The sequence below is a fragment of the Palaemon carinicauda genome, chromosome 24 (assembly GCF_036898095.1).
Source record: "Palaemon carinicauda isolate YSFRI2023 chromosome 24, ASM3689809v2, whole genome shotgun sequence".
In the NCBI taxonomy this organism is placed as follows: Eukaryota; Metazoa; Arthropoda; class Malacostraca; order Decapoda; family Palaemonidae; genus Palaemon; species Palaemon carinicauda.
The window spans coordinates 99570371-99587086 of record NC_090748.1 but is presented as its reverse complement, the minus strand read 5'-3'; the positions used below and the strand labels follow the sequence as shown (position 1 = coordinate 99587086).

The following is a 16716-nucleotide window of genomic DNA, read 5'->3' as shown; positions in this document are numbered from 1 at the left end:
GTCTCCCTAACACGATGAACAGGGCCAGCGATGAAAGTGTCCCTGTTAGACTCATCCACTACCTGACTGAGCATCGGTTCCTTCTCAGCATGCTCTGGATGCATTCTAGGGCTTGGAAGATCCTTGGGGCCGACGGAAAAGCCCGAAAAGCTCGACTCTGAAGATCCATACCCAGGTAGACAATGGTCTGGGATGGGACGAGCTGAGACTCCTCAAAATTGACCAGGAGGCCCAGTTCCTTGGTCAGATCCATAGTCCATCTGAGAATCTCCAGATAGCGACGACTTGTGGGAGCTCTTAAAAGCCAGTCGTCTGACGGAGCCGGACACAAGATCATGGTACTGCTGCACAGTCTGTGAACTGTCAACCATGGGGAAGCGAGGAAGTACAGTGACAACCCGAAGCTGTCTAGACTGTCTGGGTCGTATAGACAACTCCTTATCGGGTTGCTGAGGTTGACGCACTGCGTCACAACAAGTCACTTCTGCTGGTTGTTGAACGTCTTCCCAGTGACACACTGACTCCGTAAACAAAAAATCCTCTAACAAGGACTAAGCTTGGACTGCATGTCTTGCAACACAGCTCAAGGTCTATGGGAGCAGGTGTGGTAACAGACGGGGTTAGCGACTGAAGTGGAACCATTACCTTCCCTGGAAGCATGTTATGCTTAAATAAAAGTCCATAGGAGGCTACGCAGCAAAAGGCTCCTCTCCAAATGACAGAGTCCTCAAGGGAATATCAGAAGGAGGGAGAAAAGCACTTTCTCATCTACAGGGACCATATCCGAGAAAAGCTAAGTTCTCTCAGTGAGGGTTTCACTGGTGCAAAAGCAGCAGACTAGAAGGCAACGTTATGAAACTGCTTGACAGTCTAGTGAGTTGGCAACAACCAAAGATGTGTGACTGAGAAGCATGCGGTAAGGTATACAGAGCATGCTGTATGTAGAGCATGCTGTATGCAGAGCATGCTGAATGTAGAGCATGCTGTAAGAGAAGCAGAGCATGTTGCATGGCGTGTAACATTTCTCAGAAATTCCATGACCAGTGCTAGATTGAGAAATATCGCATTACTGTCCATGAAAGTGCACGTGCCGAGGGAATTGATTTAGACTGTTTTGTTGATGAATTTGATAGCAGGCATGATAATCGTAGAATTAAGCTGCACTAAATATACGATCTATAATCTACTTCACCTCAGGACAGGGAAACTCGCCCTGTTGGCAACACTGCATTACTTCATGCATGCTTGCATGGGGTTTTAATATCAACATAATATTTACATTACATTCATAACTCATGATTCATTTTTGTTTTGAAGGTATTTTGCCATATTTGCGATTTGTTAAAAATATATTGCAAGGAATACATATATATTTTTTTATTTAAGTAATACGAATAACCTCCATTATCATAATGTTTGCGTAGGCATACATGTATATGATTACAAACGCAAGTTATGAAAGTAATGAGGTGTTATTATTGTCATTTGTTATTTCAAAGTTGAATGGGAAAGGCTCAAGTTGAGGAGAAAGTGGCAGATGCATGCGTTGAGGTGGCTGACTCCTAGCATGAGTTTCTTGTCTCAAGAGTTGCGCTTGCTGTAAGGGTAGCGGATGCGCAGTAGCAGGTTCCTGAGGAACGAGTTGAGGTTCCTGAGGTGTGAGCTGCGAGAGTTGAGGTAGCGGCTGCGCAGAACGCAGTTCTTGTCTCGCGAGTTGAGGTTCCTGAGGTGCTAGCCTAAGGAGTTGAGGCTCTCGCCTTGAGGAGGGTTGAGGTCGCTGCAGCGAGTGCTGAGGTGGCTGCCTCATGGATGGAAGAGGTTGTCGTACCTCAAGAGATTGATGCCTCGCTGGTGGAACCGCAGGCGGAAGCGGAGGAAGTAAGGCATAAGACTCCTGCTCCCATTGCTGAGGTTGCCTTAAGGAAGGCGGAGGTTGCTGCACACCGCTGGTAACTGGCAACTCAGTACGCGGTAAGGTATCCTGAGGAACCTCAACTTCGTACGCCTGGCAGACTGGACTGCGGTGAGGCGGAGCGATCGCAGGAGGAGGTGTAACCTTCTCAGCCTGACACTCACGCATTAAGACCGCAAGCTGTGACTGCATGGACTGCAGCAAAGTCATCTTGGGGTCGACAGACGCTAAGGTCTGCTGAGGCAAAGCCTTAACAGAAGATGAGGTCTGTTGCGGCATCACCTTACCTCTCTTAGGAGGTGTGCAGTCACCTGATGACTGCGGAGAGTCAGAGCTAATCCAATGACTGCAACCAGGTTGTAGAACTCTTGAGGTCTGGACTTTGCGTTTGAGAGGTCTCGAGACCTGAGTCCAGCGTTTTCTCCCTGACATTTCTTCTGCAGACGAGTAAAAGACGGGCTCAATCGTCTGCGGGTGGGAGTGACGGTCTCTGTAAGACACGCCCGCAACCACCGAGGATACTTCTGTGCGCCGATCAAGGCCTGCCGAACCCTTTTGCCCTTCGACATTGCTTCTCCCCTGGGCTTGGGAGCTTGCAAGAGGTCCCGGACTGGGAGGACGACTGGCACGCACAGAAGTACCCTCACGCACAACACTGACACACTTTGCGCTAATCACTTTTGATTTTCTGTTTGCACTTATTTCACTGAACTCGAAACTTTAAGTGGTTTGTACCTGAAACACGCAATTCTATCCTTCCTTAAAAGTTAGTAATTGCGAAAACAGAATTACAATGTAACAGAAAAATCTAATGAAAGATAAATAATTCAGTGGCTGGAAAGAGACTAAACACTAGATCAAATAAACTACGTTTAAAATCTCTCACCGCATAAAGCTTGAGAACAAGAATAAAACTCATGAAACGTTTACCTTCTTCCCCTAAAGAGACTAGGGAGAAGAGCAAAAACGATAACAACGTTACTCTCTTGAACGAAACGTTTATCCAGCTCTCTCTCCCTCCTTCTCTATCTCTCTCTCTCTCTCTCTCTTGACTTAGAACCTGAGAGAAGAGCCCAATCATATATATCGTTAAAACATATTATTGTTAAAGGAAAAAAACTGAAATATTTCCCAAATAAAAAGTTCCTTTATTAGAATTAAAACCATTAAGCTAAGAAAGAATGAACAAAACGTTAGAAACGGTTACTCTTACTGCAACGTGACACCGTGAAAATTCTCTCTCTATCGTAACGATAGAGCGCAAGTTGAACGTTCTGAACGTCAACAACTGCAGAGACAAAACAAAACGTTAGTTCAACTTTGAAAACAGTACGAGACTATCAAAGAAATTCTTTCAAAAACATTAAAATAGCATAATATGTTAACAGGTAAAACCGAAATGACGGGCTCAATGTTAATTAACTTCGGTACCAAGAAAAGACCGCCTACTATTAGGAAAGGTCGAATATAAACAAATATAAAAATTAATTTTAATAAGTTTATAATAAAAGGAAGTTAATCGAAGAGGCCTATAAAAGGCGAGAGATAAAAAAATAAATCTATAACTTTTGTTAAGCAAAATTAAGAAAGAGAGTCTATACTCTCTTAGACACCAACACTTCCGTCTAAGGGAAGGGTCGGCCATTAAAAGGTGAAAGAGAGTTCATACTCTCTTCGTCACCATAATTAATCAAATTAATTCCAAAAGCTAGCTAAGCTAATAATAAAACTTCCTGAATAGCGAAAGCTGAAATCTTAGAGCAATACTTCACCAAAAACCGTGAACAAGACTCCAAAATTATAAGCGTATCCATGAACGTCTTGCCGGAAGCACGACAGAGGAAAAATTGAAGTGGTGTCAACAAGAAGTACTGCAGTACCTGGCCACAGGTGGCGCTTGTGAGTACACCCCCCTCTTGTATAGCGATCGCTGGCGTATCCCTTCCGTAGAATTCTGTCGGGCAACGGAGTTGACAGCTACATGATTATCGGGTAAGTTTAATATTGAAAAAATCAACAATTGTAAGATGTCTCGGAAGATATTTGCATGGCCAAAGACTAAAATCCAAAGTACAACCACTTCACCAGATTAACCCTTTTACCCCCATGGACGTACTGGTACGTCCTCGCAAAAAAAATGCTATTTTTTTTTTTTTTCATATTTTTGATAATTTTTTGAGAAAATTCAGGCATTTTCCAAGAGAATGAGACCAACCTGACCTCTCTATGACAAAAATTACGGCTGTTAGAGCAATTTAAAAAAAATATGCTGGGAAAAAAATAACCCCCTGGGGGTTAAGGGTTGGAAATTTCCAAATAGCCTGGGGGTAAAAGGGTTAATCAATCCAATTCATAATCTAACTAGAACGGGCACTTGGTAGAGCGCATACCTTTGCCAACGCCACATTTGTTAACTTGGAAACAAATTATTACAAGATAGATAATTGAATTATGCACATTTTGACAGAGGTTTCATGTGAATTGGATAAAAATTGACCACAATACAGAAAAAAAGATGTTGTTGATCTTTTCGTGAGCTTGACCTAATCTCTTCTAAAATCTAATCGAATTGTCCTTGGATTATGGCCAATCAACCCACCAAATTTCATGAGATTCGATCTAATAGTTATCGAGTTATTCTTCTTCTTCTTCAACTAAAGCTTTTCCCGATATGCAGGGTCGCTATTTCTTGAAAGCCGCTTCCAATTTAATAACTAAATAAATAGTTATTGAGTTATGCGAATTACAAAAATGCAAACATAAATAAATAAATACACGCCAAACAAAACATAACCTTCGCAACAAAGTTGGCAAAGGTTAAGAACAAAGACTTGGAAAAAATAAAACAATAAATAAATTCACTTACCACAATGGAAATGGAAACTGTGCCTTCCTTTCCCACAGAACTCTTTTCTTCATTTAGTACCAACAACATGGTAGTTACATTTTCCGCCATATCTTCACTCGTGACTTCATTTACGCCACCTGCAGGTGAAACATCTTCTCCGATGAGCGTGGAGCGTGTGTATAAGGCCGATAACTCACGAACAAATGGCGCACCTTTATTGCTCCCAGCTGCTTTGATTGCAGCCGTTTCTGTCTGTTTCACTACTCCAACTTTATGACCTTGTGATAAGAAGTATATTCAGTTAATTTGGAGGAAATTAAAAGCTTTGATTTAAAGAATTGTTAAAGATTATCTAACACTGCTAAGTCATCTATTTTTTCATGTAAAGACCAATGCAAAATGTAACTTTCTGCTTTTTATTTGACCAAGGCAGAACAATTCATGTAGTTATAATGCAAAAAAACTATTTCTATGCAACCTTCAACATATAAGTGGCCTTATTTCCAGTGAAATAACTCTCTAGTTGCATCAATAATATAACAAAATGAACAGCCCTTTTCTATTTAGCTTATCCCAAGTCAGTACCTCGAGAGAGGAGGAGGGCGAGATCTTGTTTGAGACTGGAGGTGAGATTGTCAACTTGATTCATGGCCAAACAACCTAGATCTAAACAGGTCAACTATTCTTTCAAATCTTGTAGCAAAAAGAATGTTGGGTAACACTTAATGAAAAAACTAATATTTGCTTGTAATTACTTCTAATATTAATTTTGGCATCATACAAAGTTTTCCTTGCTGATACAAAAACATGGCAATAAATGTGAAGCACTCAATAAACATGGATGTCCCTTAAAAGTATTTCAACATATTATTCCAATGCATGACATACCTTTAGCAACTAGTCTTCTCACATGGACATGTAATCTATGGGTAGGAATACTTGCTGTCATGAAATTATGGTCGAGATGAGCAACAATATTCAGTTCCTTAGCTGCAACTTCTGCATCATTCCCAAAAAACCTAAAAATTTACAATCGTTAATCACTTGCCGGTATATTTTTGTAATCCACTATATATTAATGAGGATAATAAGGTCTAAAATACAGTTACATGTAGACCAACAATTTTCCAGCACCTTTGGTTCCAAGCTCTTCCTGGTTTTCTGATATTTTGCCAGACTATCAGGAGTCACCTATTACTACCTAGTTAATAATCTTATTATACCTTTTTTACTAATTATACGCAGTTTGTCTCTAGAAAAAAAATATTGGACTGTTAGAAACTTGAACAATCATCATCATCATCGCCTCCTACGCCTATTGACGCAAAAGGCATCCCTTGAAGGTTGAAAAAAACGGATGAAAAAAAAAAAACGAACAAATGTAAATTATAAGATTAAATTAAATTCTTGAAAAAATTTATATGTATGTACAATTTTCTGCTGATATTTTAGGCTGTATCCATTGTGACCACATAATTATATCAGCGCTTCTCTTTACTTAAATTACCAGTGAATAAGATTACACATTATTTTATCTTTAAAATTTCTATAATCCATCTTATAAAATTTTTCGACATATACACAGGCATACTGAAATGTTTAAAAGTGATTCTTGTTTAACTCTTTATACCTTCCAATTTATTCAAACTTTTCTAACCTGCTGCACTTGAGTAAAACTAATTACTGTGTATATGGCTTCAAACAAACCAGAGTTCAAACATTTGTTACACACCATTAATAATTTTGTTTGTTATTGTCTTTGGTTTTAAACAAAAAAATATACTTAAAAAGCAGACAACAGCCAATGTCACTGGTAAGTATACTTTACAAAGATACCTCAAGATATGAAAATACTTTATTTTAATACTTTTACTTTGGCAAATGGGTATGTTTACCCCAAATATAAATCTTAAAATTTCTAATAAACAAAAAGAATCAAAACCAAATGCACTAAAATTCACATCTACAGTTTTTGAGATTAAAAGAGTAATAATATAGCAATACCTTTAATTATGACTAATAAGTCTTAACTACATGACTTACTCTACATAAAAACTATACATATACTGTACCAGAGTTCTCAAAATAAAAGATACTTAACCATACATACCTAAATTTATATCCACATTCGATGAACAGAAGCGTATCTGGGTGCTTGTTCTTTATAGCAACTACCTGTTGTTCTAAAGGCGTTAGTTTCATACCAGGCAAAGGCTGCATTAGGCCACCTTTCTTGCTATTCTCGGTTGGCTGTTTGGTGCTTGCTCTATCTTCACTGGCTTTAGGTGATCTAAAAAAAAACAAAAGGATTTCCCCTCAACATTTTTGAAAAAAAAAAAAGGTTCTTTTTAAAAATAACTCTCTATATGAAAACAACTATAAAATGTCTGGCAGGAAAGGCATCCGGCCATGAAAATTAGCCAAAACCAATATGGCCAGTGGAGATTGTGAGATTTACCGGCGATGAAGTGTGGGACAGAGGTAGATGGAGAAAACTTGCCAGAAACATCGACCCCACATAAAAGTGGGAAAAGATGCAGACAAAGAAGAAGAAGAAGAAGAAGAAGAAGAAGAAGAAGAAGAAGAAGAAGAAGAAGAAGAAGAAGAAGAAGAAGAAGAAGAAGAGAAGACTATTTGAGCTTTAGCTAATTTCATCCAAATAGTTATCTTACAACATATTTTTCAATTTCATGGACTATAAGAATGGCAGTACTAAACTTAAGACTTTAACGTTACTAATTATTCAAGTGACAATTTTTTGGTGTAAAGCAATAAAAATATTCATGAGAATTTTCAATTGAACATAACTCTTAAGCCATTAAGGTGTTAACAAGAATGCTGAATTTCAATGAATGTGACTAGATATTAACGTTACAAATGCAGACACACAATACAGCTTCAAGGGACTATCCATTATCAGTGCCGTACTGCTCTAACACCAAATAAGGTAGTGATTCAAGCTGATCCAATTAACATAAATGATGAATACAAGAAAATTAAATAATTTGTGCTAGTGAAATATTATTCATAATCGATACATATACACAACCTGCCAATAAATAATAATAATTTATTACATGCTTGAATAATTTTCTTTATGAATAATCTATATAATTTCAGGTTGGAAAATAATGATATTAGAACATATAAACTTTATTATAATCTGATAACTTTTCTTAATTGTAAAAAAAATTATTTGCACTTTTTTCTAAAGAAAGCTCTTTAATTGTATCACCACATGACAATATGAAATATCTTCAACTCTACTCAACATTCACTTTCCATATCAGACTTAAACACCACACTCAAACAGAAAATTAAATTTCCATTTACAGACAGTCGTCACTTAGACTCGACGTCAATATCAATCTTTTTTTTTTCACTAACTGCGTTTCTGGCTACACTAATTCATATAGGTAGTAGGTTGGCCAGGACACCAGCCCCTGTTGAGATACTACCGCTAAAGAGATTATGTGTCCTTTGACTGGCCAGACAGTGCTACATTGGATCCTTCTCTCTGGTTACGGTTGATTTTCCCTTTGCCTACACATACACCGAATAGTCTGACCTATTCTTTACAAATTCTCCTCTGTCCTCATACACCGGACAACATTGAGATTACCCTACAATTGTTCTTCACCCAAGGGGTTAACTACTTCACTGCAATTGTCCAGGGGCCACTTTCCTCTTGGTAAGGGTAGAAGAGACTCTTTAGCTATGGTAAGCAGCTCTTCTAGGACACTCCAAAATCAAACCATTGTTCTCTAGTCTTGGATAGTGCCAAAGCCTCTGTACCATGGTCTTCCACTGTCTTGGGTTAGAGTTCTCTTGCTTGAGGGTACACTCGGGCACACTATCCTTCCCTTTGTTTTGTTAAAGTTTTCATAATTTATATAGGAAATATTTATTCAAATGTCATTGTTTTTAGAATGTATTATTTTTCCTTTCCTCACTGGGTCCCTGGGCTTATAGCATCTTGCTTTTCCAACTAGGGTTGTAGCTTAGCAAGCAATAATAATAATAATAATAATAATAATAATAATAATAATAATAAGTATTATATTCTTAAAAACTATCTAAATCTTACTACAGCAATTTGCATCATCATATCTTCATTACAACTATAATCAATTATCTACAGAAGCATATCGAGGTTTGAAAACCCTTGTAAATATACGACTGATATTTGTAATTTACCGTGCTAACTCATCGAGTCACACAGGATAAACCAAACTACCATATAAAGGAAAAATAGTATGATCCGTTATTTGCAAATGAATCTTTTAAGGAAATCGTACCTGAAGCCATCCAGTTTGTTTTTAACCGATGATGTAGCTATACCGTTTTGCTTTGCCGGCGGTACCTCTTCTTCGAAGGATTCTTCCGTTTCCATTTCCTTTGTAGAGCCTACAAAGACATTCTTTAAAACTAAAAGAAAATATATCCTACAAAGCCATTCTTTAAAATTATATAAAAAAAATCCAACTAAGACATTCTTTAAAATCAAAAAAATATCCTACTAAGACATTCTTTAAAAAAAAAAAAAAATCCTACAAAGTCATTCTTTAAAAAAAAAATCCTACAAAGACATTCTTTAAAATTAAAAAAAAAAATCCTACTACGACATTCTTTAAAATAAAAAAAAAATCCTACAAAGTCATTCTTTTAAAAAAAAATCCTACAAAGACATTCTTTAAAATTAAAAAAAAAAATCCTACAACGACATTCTTTAAAATAAAAGAAAAAATCAAGTACTGGTATTACTCAGTCAAAGGAACTAAAGAAATTACATAATGCTTTCAAACTAAGTTATTTATGTCCATTTACATTTTTCCAAAATTTCCAAGAAAAAAAAAAGAACGACGCTTTAACAAGATGTACTGTATACAGGAGTATCTAAAACAAATCAATGTTGCAAGTAATAAAAGATTAATAAATGAATTACTTATACAGTATAATAAATATTGAGAAAAAAACAGAATCTTCATAAATTTTGTTAATTTCTATACTTACCCAATGTTCAAATTGCTTCTTCTCGAAAAGCTCAGTTGATTGTCAATGACCCCTAATATTATGTCTTCGATATTTATGCTCACAGTAGTTTCTTTTACTCATTGTATCTTGATGACAAGTCTCATAAGATTAAATCTGACACAAAAATATGAGACTGTTAAGTATTTCTTTTTTTCAATGCATGAACCACTATTTTCTAGTAAAGTATTTTATTTTTTCTTTAAAACTTTCAAACAGAAATAACTGCAATCTTGGTCATTATCTTTTGGAATCTCTTTCCTCAGCTTCTACATCTTTTTTCTTTTTCACATTTCATCTAGAATTTCAAATTGATTTAGGTCATCGACATCTCATGTACTGTTTTTTTTTTTAGTCCATTATAAAAAACCCAGAATTTTAGCAATTAGAATCACAAATCTTCATGGTAATTTGACTTTTTACTAACAATGCAAATCATCGTCCTTTAACCCTTTTACCCCCAAAAGACGTACTGGTATGTTTCACAAAAACCATCCCTTTACCCCCATGGATGTACCGGTACGTCCTTGCAAAAAAATGCTATAAAAATTATTTTTTTTTTCGCATTTTTGATAACTTTTAGAGAAAATTCAGGCATTTTCCAAGAGAATGAGACCAACCTGACCTCTCTATGACAAAAATTAAGGATGTTAGAGCAATTTAAAAAAAATATACTCCAAAATGTGCTGGGAAAAAAATAACCCCTTGGGGGTTAAGGGTTGGAAATTTCCAAATAGCCTGGGGGTAAAAGGGTTAAATAGGAGTACTGTACGTCATCAACCAGCTGGTATATCATTGGAACTTTTAACAAGGAAAGAGCAGTAGTGAGCAGGATGTACGGAGGAGAGGGGCATTTGCCTGCCCAGCTGTATCATGTCCCTTTTGACCTTTGACCCAAGGACTGAGTTGGGTGATTGAGATGGAAAGTGTTACTTAAAGGTAGGTTTACAGTTTGGAAAACTGTAAAATTTTCATTCCTAAATGAATAAAAACTATCCCTCTCTAAATAGGAGACTCGTCCTTAGGTGGAGGCAGTCCCTTTGAACCTGAGTAGAGGGTTCTTCCTGGAGATGTCATCCTTCCTGGTCCTATATGGGAGCAAGGAAGGTGACTTCAGCAACTTCCTAACAGTTACACATGTGGATGTAGATGCTGTTAGGGCCTTGGCTACATCAGACTTTAGAAAAAATCAGGAGTAGGTCATGGTACACTTATATCTCTCTATTAGGGAGAAACATTGAAATGTTGGACCAGACCATCAAGGCAAATGCATTCTTCCTTTTGTAAGGACGCAGCAATTTGCTTCTAGGCAGAGCGTAGCCTGCTAGAATGACATTCCGTCGCATGACTGACTAGTAAATGGTTGTGGCTGTTTCATCCCCTCGAGGAGAAAACAAGAAAAGGTGGAAGGGCCAGTCATTTCACCTTTCCTTCAAAGCCTGTCTGCATACATATTCATTTAAAGGTAGCTCATGAATGGCAAAAACAAGGGACAGGACAATGTCCTAGAAACTGACTGACCATCTACATATATGATCAGCACCCAAGACCCCTCTCCATCAATTTAAGACCAGGGAGGGTAAGGCATGGCTGCTCTCCAAAACCCTCACAGCCCTACGTCACAAGGATGGTCATGTTGCAGACACTGCAAGAAAATATCAAGCTTTAGTGGGTCTCCAACCCCCATCCAATAGATTGCCAGGCAGGGACGTTTCCAATGATCTACCACAACCGTTTACCCAAAAAGAGAAAACAATAAGATTAAAGCAATTAAGCAAGAGTATGCGAGTACTGCTGGCGACCGAAGTCAAAAGCGAATGTCCATCTGACTAAGGGGGGGAGGGGGGACCTTAGGGGCTGGGTTTCCCCACCACCTGTCGGTAGTTAAATTGCCTCGTTAAATTTGTAACAGTCGTTCCAGCTTCACTGAAGTCATACCCTTAGCGAAGGATGATGGTTTGAATTCGTGTAGGAACAAATGAAAAGTGGTTGTAACATTTAGAACTCAATTGGGACTTTCAGATGATCTTAAACTTCTCTTGTAGTTTTACCTTATTTCCTTCCTCACTGGGCTATTTTCTCTGTTGGAGCCCTTTGGCTTATAGCATCCTGCTTTTCCAACTAGGGTTGTAGCTTAGTAAGTAATAATAATAAGAAAACCACTGCCAAATCTAAGGGTACCGTACCTCTAAATGGTAACTATTTAATAATCCCAAGTTATAAAAAACAAATATCTGCATACGATATGTAGATAAATGAATGAATAATATTGGCAGTTTAGTTTAATTCATGAAAACCAGTTATCAGTGAAAAATTCTACATTGAAAGGTCAGAAAAGAATGAGAAATGAGCACCCATGAAGGGACTGGTTCTTCACCCCAAAAGATTCCACTAATGGGACTGGGAAAACCCTATCCCCTATCTAGTATTTTCAGACTGCTGCAATCATAACATTGCCAAAAAGATCCATAAATAAATAAATGCCGCTACCCAATTTACGTTAAGCAGAAAATAAAATCCCTGATAGAAAAAGTGATCCAAATAAAGAACATGAGAAGAGAAACTCCAGCATAAAATTAGATTGTTCACACTCCAAGTAACCATTGAAAGCTATGCAGCAGCAAGGCTACTGTCAGCCATAACCTAAAATCTTGAAAATATTACCAGCTATTACCAGGAAATGGCACAAAACAATCTTGCAGTACTAGAGTCGCTTAGAATGAAAAAATATACCGTAAGGTAAACCTTTAACATTAAAATTATAAGAATAATAAAAAAAAAAAAAAAAAAAAATTACAAGGACCCAGAGGTAGGGGTGTGGCTGTGGGAGCTCCATTCTGGAGTTACTACCCTGGGCTGGGGATCCTATACTGGCGATCCTAGGAGGGGAGGGTACGTAATGATTTTTTTCTTGTTAAAAGTCGGAAACTTGCATTTCATAAATACAGGCACTGTGACCTAGAGGTAAGATTTATCAAAATGATGCCTTTGTAAATCTAAACAGAATTGGACTATGAAGTACATTTACATTATTATTATTATTACTAGCCAAGCTACAACCCTAGTTGGAAGAGCAAGAAGCTATAAGCCCAAGGGATCCAACAGGGAAAAATAGCCCGCTGAGGAAAGGAAATAAGGAAATAAATAAGTGATGAGAATAAATTAACAATATATCATTCTAAAAACAGTAACAGCATCAAAACAAATATGTCCTATATAGACCAATAACGTCAAAAACAGATATGTCATATATAAACAATAAAAAGACTCATGTCAGCCTGGTCAACATAAAAACATTTTAATGCATTACAAAGACCTTTCCCCGGTCTAAATTACAGTACCTAGTTCCTTGAGAGTCTTAAAACGCATGACTATGGCGAGAAAAAGTGAGACCTTACCTGCTGAAAAGGCTTCCAGTTTACTCTTAGTCGAGGGGGAAAGGGTCATGGAAATCTGATCCCCTCCATTTTCACTACCAGGAGACTTTTGAGATAACTTTTCCTCTTTTCTAGCTTTCTTAGCCTGCGGTGATACATCTGCACTTACGGTTTCACTGCTCTTGGTACGCTTAAGAGGAACAGTTACCTTAAAAAAAATAATTCTGTTACAAAGATAATATTCACATACTGTACTTAAAGATAAAATAGCTGATTAATTATTAGCTATATTGCAATGGTGATATATACATAAACAGTACAGTACTGCAATTTCTATACAGTATCATAACACAGAGGAATGTGGGAGATAAAACAAAACTAATAACAGAGGGTCATTTGAACAATATGTTCGATCACTGAATTAAATTTCCCCATACAAATGATTATGAATGGGATTAATGCATTCGAGACCTGAAAAATCCCTCATTATGAAATAACCTTTAAAGTAAATTGTATATTTCCTAGCAATACAAACTTGAGTCCTTTAATATACATAATGTCAATAGGGGAGCTGGACCCATCGCTGAAATTGTTGACGAGGTAGTTAACGACCGGTGTTATGTGCGAGCAAGTAATCCTGCCCACTTTCCCGCCAAAGACTTCATTTGACCTTCAACTTGATTAAGAGGGGTTGGTTGAGGTGTGAAGTTTAAATTTAAAAGACTATGTTTGTATAACTAGAAAAAATACATATTGTAGTTTGGTCCAATGCATAAACAAACCTTTTGTCCTTAAAATAGGGAGACTCACTCACTGGTGGGAAGCTCTACCTAGAACCAAAGTTGTGGCCTCTTTTCAGTTATTAGAATATGCCAGTATCCTTGGTCCCATAAAGGAGCTAAGGATTTAACTTTAAAAGACTTCTATCTGCCTATTATAGGGACAAGTACGCTGATAGGGCTTGGGCAGTAATTGCCTTTACGAAGGGTATGTATTCACCTGTCTGTTTATTTATTTGTTTGTTTGTTTGTGAGCAGTTTTACACAAAAACTACTGTACCAGTTTTGACCAAACTTAATAGTCATGTTGGGTATGACGCAAGGATGAATCTGTATCATTTTGGATCAAGTACAGTACATCAAAGTAGAAGTAGGCAGCAGTACTTTGAAAATGATCGTAATGGGAAATAAAGAATCACGGTCAATTCGCCCACATATTAGAGTCAATTTGCCCACATATAAGAGTCAATTCGCCCACATATAAGAGTCAACATACATGTAAGATTAAGAAAGTGGTGAAATAAAAAAACTTTTGTTAACAAATAGCTGCATATATGCAAGATTCAGAAAGCAGTTACAAAAAATTAAAAATAAAGTTTTATCAAAAGACAGTTAAATAAATGTATTACTATTCAGAAAGTATTCTTTTTTATTAAAAGACAGTTACATACATGTAATATTCAGATAGTGACAAAGAATTGAAGAAACTTTTATTAAAATACAGATACATTTAAAACAAGTACAGTACACACTACACATGCAGGATTCAGCTGCGCACTGGGCCATTCAGGTGAGCGCATGCTTTCAGCAACTTGTAAGCCGATAGCTCACCCCTCGTGTGTTCCTCCCAAACAGTAAATATTCGCCCCTGTAAGTGTCTATATTTTTTCCTTTGGATCCTTCGTAGTTTTTTTTCGGATACTAGCCTAATATAGATTGACGTCAATTTAGCCTCTTTGTGGAGAAGGGATGGATGGGATGTTGGTTCGTCAGTGAAGGTGCAAGTATTACACTCCCAATCAATGGAAATACCGGATTTCACAGCTGCCCAGTAATCAGCACGAAATACGCCAGTATTGCATTTCCTGTGTTGCCACCTCCCACACATGTCGCACAGCAGACCTTCTTGCCTTGCCCTTACAGGGATGAGACACTGAATACACGCGACTGTGCAGTCTACCATCTAGCCAGGAATTCTTTTATTCTATGGTCAATACAAGGACATGAGGTAGGGGAGGAGCATGGGGAAGAGGAGGTAGTTCGTGATGACGTCACAACTGAAGTACCTACTAGTGAAGAGGTCTCATTTGGACAATTTTCCCTCATGAATAACACCATGAGCCATCCACTAGTATAGTAGAAATCAGGTTGGCAACTCTGCCACAGTGTGGCCGAAATGACTTAAAAGTGTGGGCGAAATAACTCCACAGTGTGTGCGAAATGACTCCATAGTGTGGCGAAATGGCATGTAGGCGACATGACCGGATACCGAAATAAATGGTAAATATTTTGTTAGTTTATTTTATGTTTGTGAACAACATTAAACAAAAGTTACTAAACCAATTTCAACAAAACTTGGAGGACAAGTGGGGTATGACCCAATGACAAATCCATTAGATTTTGAGGAAAATACATCAAAGTACAAGTACGCAGTAGAGTTAAGAGCAAAATAAGACTGCTTGGCATGGCGAAGACATGCTCTATTGAGTGCCCCTCTACTGCAGTTAGTTATGCACCTGGTACTCGGTTTGTGAAGGAATCTTTCTTCCCCGAGAGGGAGATGCAGTATGGAATGAAATACCTGGCGTATGATGACCATTGCATTTGGCATTCATTACGCCATTATCCTACAGTATGATTAAAAAAAAAAAAAAAAAAAAAAAAAAACTGTCTTGAAGAGCATACAGCATGTCTCCTACATAAGAACAGGACATGTTCCCAGAGTGGGTTCTCAAGTTGAAAAGTTCCCAAGACCAACTTACCTAAGCATGGGCTCAAGCTAAAAAAAACCCAACTCCTTATTCACTATTGTTTTCAGTTAGTTGACATTTCTAATATTTGTATGCTAGGTTCCTATATACTGTAGGTACACTACCAATAATTACTAAAGCTATTTGAACATAACATAAAAGAAATAAATTACTTTGTATTCCGTTTTACACTCAATGAAAACATTTTTGTTTTATTACACACACAAACTCGTATCTTCGAAAGGATAGGCACTCATCCAATGTAGGGGATATAATAGCAAACAAGAATGCACATACCTGATTGGATTTTATGGTCACCGAAATCTCTACTTCTTCGTCAGTTTCAAATTGAGGCCCTCCTTTCTTTTTCACTGGTGCAAAAAATTTTGATATCGTAAGCTGTTTCTTAGCGGAGGATGCCATATTGATAGACACACTCTTCTCTTTGGAATCTAGAAATCCTTGTCACCTGTAAAGAAAAATGTATATTTCACTGACGAATAAATAGTTTAGAAGAACCTGAAATTCTTAACCGTCACATTCAAAAGATTTAATAATTTTCTTATTTCCATATTATTACTATTATTATTTTTATGATCATTACTACCAAGCAAGCTATAGCCCTAGCTGGAGAAAGAGGTTCCAACAGGGTAAGCAGTCCAGTACAGAATGGAAATAGAGAAATAATAAATAATCTATAAAGTATATCAGAAGTAATAAAATAAAGATGTAAAGTATTTTAAAATTACTAATAATGTTAAGGTAAATCAATCGTATATAAAATATCTACAGCAAGTTT

General features: G+C 37.2%; 1 protein-coding gene across 1 annotated transcript in view; it reads right to left on the bottom strand.

Annotated features, from left to right (window-relative positions):
• Positions 1–16716, bottom strand: part of LOC137618238 (DNA mismatch repair protein Msh3-like) — a 42064-nt gene that overhangs the window by 21057 nt on the left and 4291 nt on the right. Inside the window, exons 2-7 of the mRNA XM_068348389.1 lie at positions 16215–16386; positions 13190–13376; positions 9059–9167; positions 6871–7050; positions 5649–5779; positions 4779–5038 (exon numbers count right to left, since the gene is read on the bottom strand). Of these exons, the coding sequence (XP_068204490.1) occupies positions 4779–5038; positions 5649–5779; positions 6871–7050; positions 9059–9167; positions 13190–13376; positions 16215–16340 (993 nt within the window). The 5' untranslated portion in view covers positions 16341–16386. The remainder of the gene's footprint in view (positions 1–4778; positions 5039–5648; positions 5780–6870; positions 7051–9058; positions 9168–13189; positions 13377–16214; positions 16387–16716) is intronic.